The sequence below is a fragment of the Carlito syrichta genome, unplaced genomic scaffold (assembly GCF_000164805.1).
Source record: "Carlito syrichta isolate Samal-C Ts95f unplaced genomic scaffold, Tarsius_syrichta-2.0.1 Scaffold135578, whole genome shotgun sequence".
Lineage (NCBI taxonomy): Eukaryota > Metazoa > Chordata > Mammalia > Primates > Tarsiidae > Carlito > Carlito syrichta.
Genome location: NW_007079674.1, coordinates 421,224 through 427,586, shown reverse-complemented (window position 1 = coordinate 427,586; position 6,363 = coordinate 421,224). Strand labels below are relative to the sequence as shown.

The 6,363-nt window shown below is 41.9% G+C and overlaps 1 protein-coding gene and 1 pseudogene across 1 annotated transcript in view; one reads left to right on the top strand and one right to left on the bottom strand.

Annotated features, from left to right (window-relative positions):
- WDHD1 (WD repeat and HMG-box DNA binding protein 1) overlaps nucleotides 1-6,363 on the top strand; it is a 65,541-nt gene that overhangs the window by 16,539 nt on the left and 42,639 nt on the right. The window contains exon 10 of the mRNA XM_008049404.1: nucleotides 5,747-5,957. Coding sequence (XP_008047595.1) covers nucleotides 5,747-5,957 — 211 coding nt within the window. The remainder of the gene's footprint in view (nucleotides 1-5,746; nucleotides 5,958-6,363) is intronic.
- On the bottom strand, nucleotides 1,557-1,983 carry LOC110594758 (annotated as a pseudogene).

Below are 6,363 nucleotides of genomic sequence, written 5' to 3'. Positions count from 1 at the left end.
TCAGGTATTTATCCCCAAATTTTACACAGACAGTCTCACAAGTCTTTCACATGAACACAAAGCCAGGTGCGGGGGGAGGTCATCCCCCACCCCACCAGATGCTTAGGTATGAGGAGGAACAAACCCCAAGATTGTCTCGTTCTTCCCTTTGCTAGTTAATGTTCTTCAAAAGCAGTGTAACAATCCTTACTAGCCTAATGATGCTCTGATAATCAATAACTTCTAGAGCTCACACAAAACCCATGATGACTATCTTAAACTTTACTATTTACACAATGCTATGGAAGCTTTTAATTATAGCTTAAGCCAATTTCCTAAAGAATGTGGCCCAGTCCAAAGATCACACTGGGCCCTACAGGATGTGGCCCAGTCTAAGGTCCACGGTGGGCCACCTTTTGGAACAATAGACTACAATATCTTAACAAAATGGCTATTCCAAAGTCCTATATATCTATCCTAATTTCTATGAAAGTTTTCCAATTCTTAATTCTAATATATAAAGCTGATTAGTAGTGGCAAAGCTTCTAAAACCTAAATTTAAACTGTAAATGTACTAAGGCCAAAACTTCGATAGTAGAAAGTGGAGACAATGACAGTTCTAAAGTTAACTATATTCTTATTAAACCTAAAAATATTATGATTGATTATGTTTGAACTAACATGATTCGTAGCATGACCTATTCTACAATACCTTCTATGAATAAAATAAATTCAATTTCTATAACAGGTAGAAAAAAGACCTTACACTAACTGTAGCTAAAACCGGCATAAAAGAATGCAGCCCAGTCCAAAGTACGTGCTGGGCTCTCAGGAATGTGGCCCAGCCCAAACTCTGTGCTGGGCCACTCTTGATAATCATCTGTACCATTGAAAAGCTGAAAACAGCTCTCCATAAGTATATACTAATTCTACAAATATTCTTTTAAATCTTATAAAGAAGCTTGTACCGTATAAAAGGCTCCCAAATGTGACCTGAGTTTGAATTATATTTAATACCTAAGCCGAAACCGCAGTTTATGGGAAACAGGAACAATGGGTTTCTAGAGTGAGCCATGCCTGTCACAGTCACAGAGCCTTCAGCTTAGGCCAGCAGAGTTCCTTTAGGTTATTTGTGCTGCATGGCAAAAGGAGGAGGAAAATGGGGTCTACGGCTCCCGAACACGTCCTAGCGGTCTCGAGGCCCACGGCCCTCCCTGATCCCTAACGCTCATTGGGCCTCCGTGGCCGGCTCCCAACAAGTCTGGAACCCTCAGGCTCAGACAGTCTACTCACCTTGGTCTCCCAAAGTGCTGAGATTATAGGCTGAGCTACCGAACCCAGCCAATGCATGCATTTTTCTCTGCTCCTCCATAAGTCCCCCCTAAAACAATGCTAAAGGAATTTTTTTTCATTAAACTTTTAAAATTGCACATTTGTTTCTCAAATGTTATCTGTGGGGTGAGAAACCCTATCTTCATTCCCAATTTCAGTGACAAGAGTACAATCTGGCATCATGGTCCAGCTGTCGGTGAGGGATTGGGGTGAGTGCAAAGCTGGTCCCTGAGTCAGCATTGACTTCAGGGCAGGGAGCTCAGACTATGGTTCTACTTGGACTGCTTCAGGACCTTGCCAAAGCCTTCACAAAGGGACAGGTCATTCTGAGTGGTCGAGTAGTCCAGGAACTGCTTGATCTCATAGGCACAGGGCCCCATCTGCAGGGACTGGGGGACAGCACAGGCAGAAGCCTACTGGGCATAGGCTGGGCGGGCTTGGAGCTCCCACCGCTGGGGGCTCCAGTCAGGACACTCCCCATGACATGTCCCACGGCTGAGCCCATGACTGCCCCTGCGGCTGTGGACGCTATCTGAGCCATGAGGCTGACTGGCCCGATGGGGTGAGGATCAGGGTGGTTGCTGGAGGTGGTGGGTGCGCGAGCAGGTGGGCTGAGGGCGGGGCGGGGCGGCTGGCTGGCTGTGTGACAGTGCTGCGGCTTCCTCGAGGCATGATGGTGATGGTGGGACCCGAATGAGATTAGAGATGGTGACAGTGATGACAGTTCAGCTGTTGGGACTAATGCCCAAGGAATTTTTTTTTAATGTATAGTCCCATAAGGTTAAAGAAGACAGTTGAAGTGATGATAATAACAAAATGTAGGAGACTAGGAAAAAAGAAGGATGCTTGGAAACCCAACTTTACCTTCTCAAAAAGTTGACTATTAAGATTGTAGAGGAAAAGGAAAAGCTGAGATGCTAGTCACTTTGCCTCACTGAATCCCTGAAGATTCAGAATGTGCTAGCACTGGGTACTGCTAAGTGGGGCTGAAAGTGGGAGGGCTGGCTTAGTAAGCAAGAAAGACTGGAGGCAGTTTTTTTTTGAGTTGGAGTCTCACTCTGTCGCCCAGACTGGAGTGCAGTGGCCACTCCCGGCCACCGCAGCCTCGCCTGCTAGGCTCTGGCGATCCTTCTGCTTCATCTTTCCAAGTAGCTGGAACTACAGACGTGCGCTACCACGTCCGGCTAATTTTTAATTTATTGTAGAGATGAGGTCTTGCCAAGTTGCCCAGGCGGGTCTCGAACCCGCGGGCTCAGGCAGTCTACTCACCTCAGCCTCCCAAAGGCGTGGGATTACAGGCTGAGCCACCGAGCCCAGCTTGAAGCAGTTTTAAGATCAGTGTGCACAGCGAGGTAACTGCCTTCCCCCAGCCCCACGTACAGTCTGGCAGGATGCTGGAGATTTATTTTCTAGAAAACGTAATAGAGAGATGGTCCTTGCTTAGGGACCCTGGGTTCAATTGAGTAGCATTGGGTAAGGGAGGAACACTGTACTAACACAGAGGATTAAATGAAAGTATAGATTCTTGAATGTTGAATTTCCTAGCCCGCTTTTCTTGGCTCCCAGAAAGAACAGTGTCAGTCAGTCTTACACACTTTTCAGGCAGGAGATTGGAGGCATTATCTTTGGGGACTCTACCCAAGAGAAAAAGCTCTAAGGAGAGAGATTCTTAAGTCCAGGGAAAACAAAAAGTTGTAAAAGAAAGAAAAAGTGCTCATAATATACTACAGCTGTAAAACGAAGATAGAAATTTTGCCAACCACTTAGTGGTTTGTGAGGGTTACATGGATTACGTGTTTAAAACAGTGTCTCACGGAACTGTTTTAGGTGTTGGCTGTTATTATTTTCATTGAGCTATGAGAAGCATTTACGTGATAACCTACAATCTGTATACTGATTGGATGGACATGAGAATACCTCTCTGTTGAGAAGGTTGGGGTAAGAGAGCAGTGTACATGCACACATGGGGCGGGGGGTGATTGTGGTAGGGCACCCAGTCCTCGCCTTTCATAGACGGAAGCTAATAGGACCTATTAAACAGGTAATGATTCAAACAAAGTAGTGCTAGGGCTTATGTACATGTGTGGAAGACGTGTCAAACAACTAAAAGAGCTGGAAAGCTTTAGTCTGCAGGGAAGTAAGGGGGGACTGTGCAGAGGACTGTTTTCATTTCATAATAAACCTTGCAGAACTGTTTGACTAACATATATACTTGTATAACTGACAGAAACACTAAATTAATAAATCCATTTTTTAGTTCAAGTTCACCTCTTCTGAAATCTGTAAGCCTTCTATCCAGAAGGCATCACCCTTTCCTGTTTGCTTTTACTCTTCACAGTACATATTTCACATGTTTATTTATAATTTTTGGCCCTTACCATAAACATAAGACAAAACACTTATTTAAAAAAATTTTTTTTAGATAAGAGACTTTTTTTTATTTTTTATTTTTTAAAATTTATTTATTTATTATAAAGGTGTGGGGTACAATTCAGGGTTAGGTATACAAACATTGATCTTTCAGGTACCCTTGTTGATGAGGTATGCCCTTCCCCTAGAAGTTCCCCTCAACTGCCAGTCCCACCCCTCCTCCCCTGACAGTTTTCCACTACTGCCAGTCACTTCCTTATAGCATTATAGTTGTTCAAGTTCGCCTTATGAGTGAGAACATATGGAACTCTGTTCTTTGTTTCTATGTTAAATCACTGAGTATGATAGACTCCAAATCCATCCAATTTGCTGCAAAGTCCATATATTTGTCCTTTGTGGCTGCATAATATTCCATTGTGTATATGTTCCACATTTTTTTAATCCAGTCCAGCTTCGATGGGCAACACAGTTGGTTCCATGTTTTTGCTATTGTGAATAGAGCTACAACATATGTGTGCAGGTATCTTTTTTGTAGAATAATTTGAGTTCCTCTGGGTATATTCCCAGTAGGGGAATTGCTGGGTCATTTGGAAGGTCAATTTCTAGTTCTTTCAGAAATTGCCACACTGTCTTCCAAAGAGGTTGTACTAGTCTGCATTCCCACCAGCAGTGTGAAGCGTTCCTTTTTCTCCACATCCTTGCCAGCATCTGTTGTTGTTTGTTTTACTAATGATGGCCATTCTTACAGAAAACCCTTATTTTACAATAAGAAAATTCAAAAAATGTTTGGCCAACTTGAGTACATAAACTTTTAGGACTATAGAGAGAATGGTTAAATATCTTCTTATAGGCAGGATGCAGTGGCTTATGTGGGAGGCCAAGGCAAGAGGATCACTTGAGGCCTGGAGTTCATGACCAGCCTGGGCTACATAGTGAGGCTCCCATCTTTACTAAAAATAAAATAAAAAATTAGCTGGGCATGGTGGTATGTGCATGTAGTCTCAATTACAGAGGCAGGAGGATTGCTTAAAGCCTCAGGAGTTCAAGGTTGCAGTGAGCGGTGATTGTACCATTGCATTTCAGCTTAAGTGACAGAATAAGACCCTGTCTCTAAATTAATAAATATCTTCTTATAGTGTTTATTAATTTAATTACTCAAATTATATGTTCTAATGAATGAATTTAAAAGGGCTTTTTCTTATTTTATTCCACATCAGTTTTTCAGAGCACAATTTCTGATACTGTCCTTTTTAATCCATTAATAGTGTTCTTATTAGAATTTTACACCCAATTAAAAGTTGTCATTGGCTTACTATTTGTACAGTTTTCACTCATCTTGTAGGATTAACTTGTGATCTCTGCACTGTGTCTGCTCACCATTTCGTTTTTTTTTTGAGTTGGAGTCTCATTCTGTCGCCCAGACTGGAGTGCAATGGCACGTTCCCGGCCACCGCACCCTCAACCTACTGGACTCCAGCAGTTCTTCACCATTTCGCTTTTTAAAGTGATCTAAAATTTGTTTACAGTGAAATTCAGATCTGGGCAAGGGTGTGTTCATATTTCTAGAAAATAATTATTAAATATACATTGAATTTCTTTGCCTCCATTGTTTTTCTTTATCTCTATCACTTTATTTCTATAAGCATCAAAAAAACTACATTTCACTGAGATCATTTAAAGCAAATGTGTTTTACCTAAGTAGTATCTTCTTCCAAACAAATGAAAGGATGTCTTACAATATGACTTTGTAGGAACTTGGTCATTTTAATGTGACTTCTTTTCTGAGGAATGACTTTTGAGGAATAAAATCTTTCCTTATACTTTTTGGCATTTATTGTATATGTTTGCATGTCTGTCCCTGTATTCCTACCCCATGCCCAGACTGTCAGAACTGGATCTTATATAAATACAGTCCTCATAAATACATTTATTAATTATTTTTATTCTTCAGGGCATTTGCTTACTTGGTAGAGTTTATGGGTCTGTATTAAAAGATTGCCTTTTGAGTAGTTGAGTTTTTCCAGATAATTCACTAATACTTTTAATTTGTCTGAATTTGTTCAAGATATCTAACAGAGTGGAAAAGGATTACAATGACCTTTTTGATGGAGATGATACAAGTAATGCTGGTGATTTTCTAAATGACAATGCAGTTGAGATTCCCTCTTTTTCAAAAGGATTTATAAACGATGATGAGGATGATGATGACCTCATGATGGCTTCAGGTCATCCTAGACAGCGAAGTCACATCCTAGAAGATGATGAAAACTCAGTTGGTATGAATTTGACTTTGTCCATGTGATAATCAACCCTGTTGGTTAATGGTTTTGATTTCTTATTAAGGCTGTTATTTAAAGTCATTATTGACTTTTCAGAATGTAGCTAGAGTAGTGCTTAGAGGGAAGTTTATAGCAGTAAATGCTTATGTTAAAAAGGTTTCAGGGAGCCGGGCTTGGTGGCTCAGCCTGTAATCCCGCGCCTTTGGGAGGCTGAGGTGAGTGGATTGCCTGAGCCCGCGGGTTCGAGACCTGCCTGGGCAGCGAAACCTCATCTCTACAATAAATCAAAAAAAATCAGCCGGGCGTGGTAGCACATACCTGTAATTCCGGCTACTTGAAAGGCTGAGGCGGAAGGATCGCCGGAGCCCAGCAGGTTGAGGCTGCGGTGGCTGGGAACGGCCAG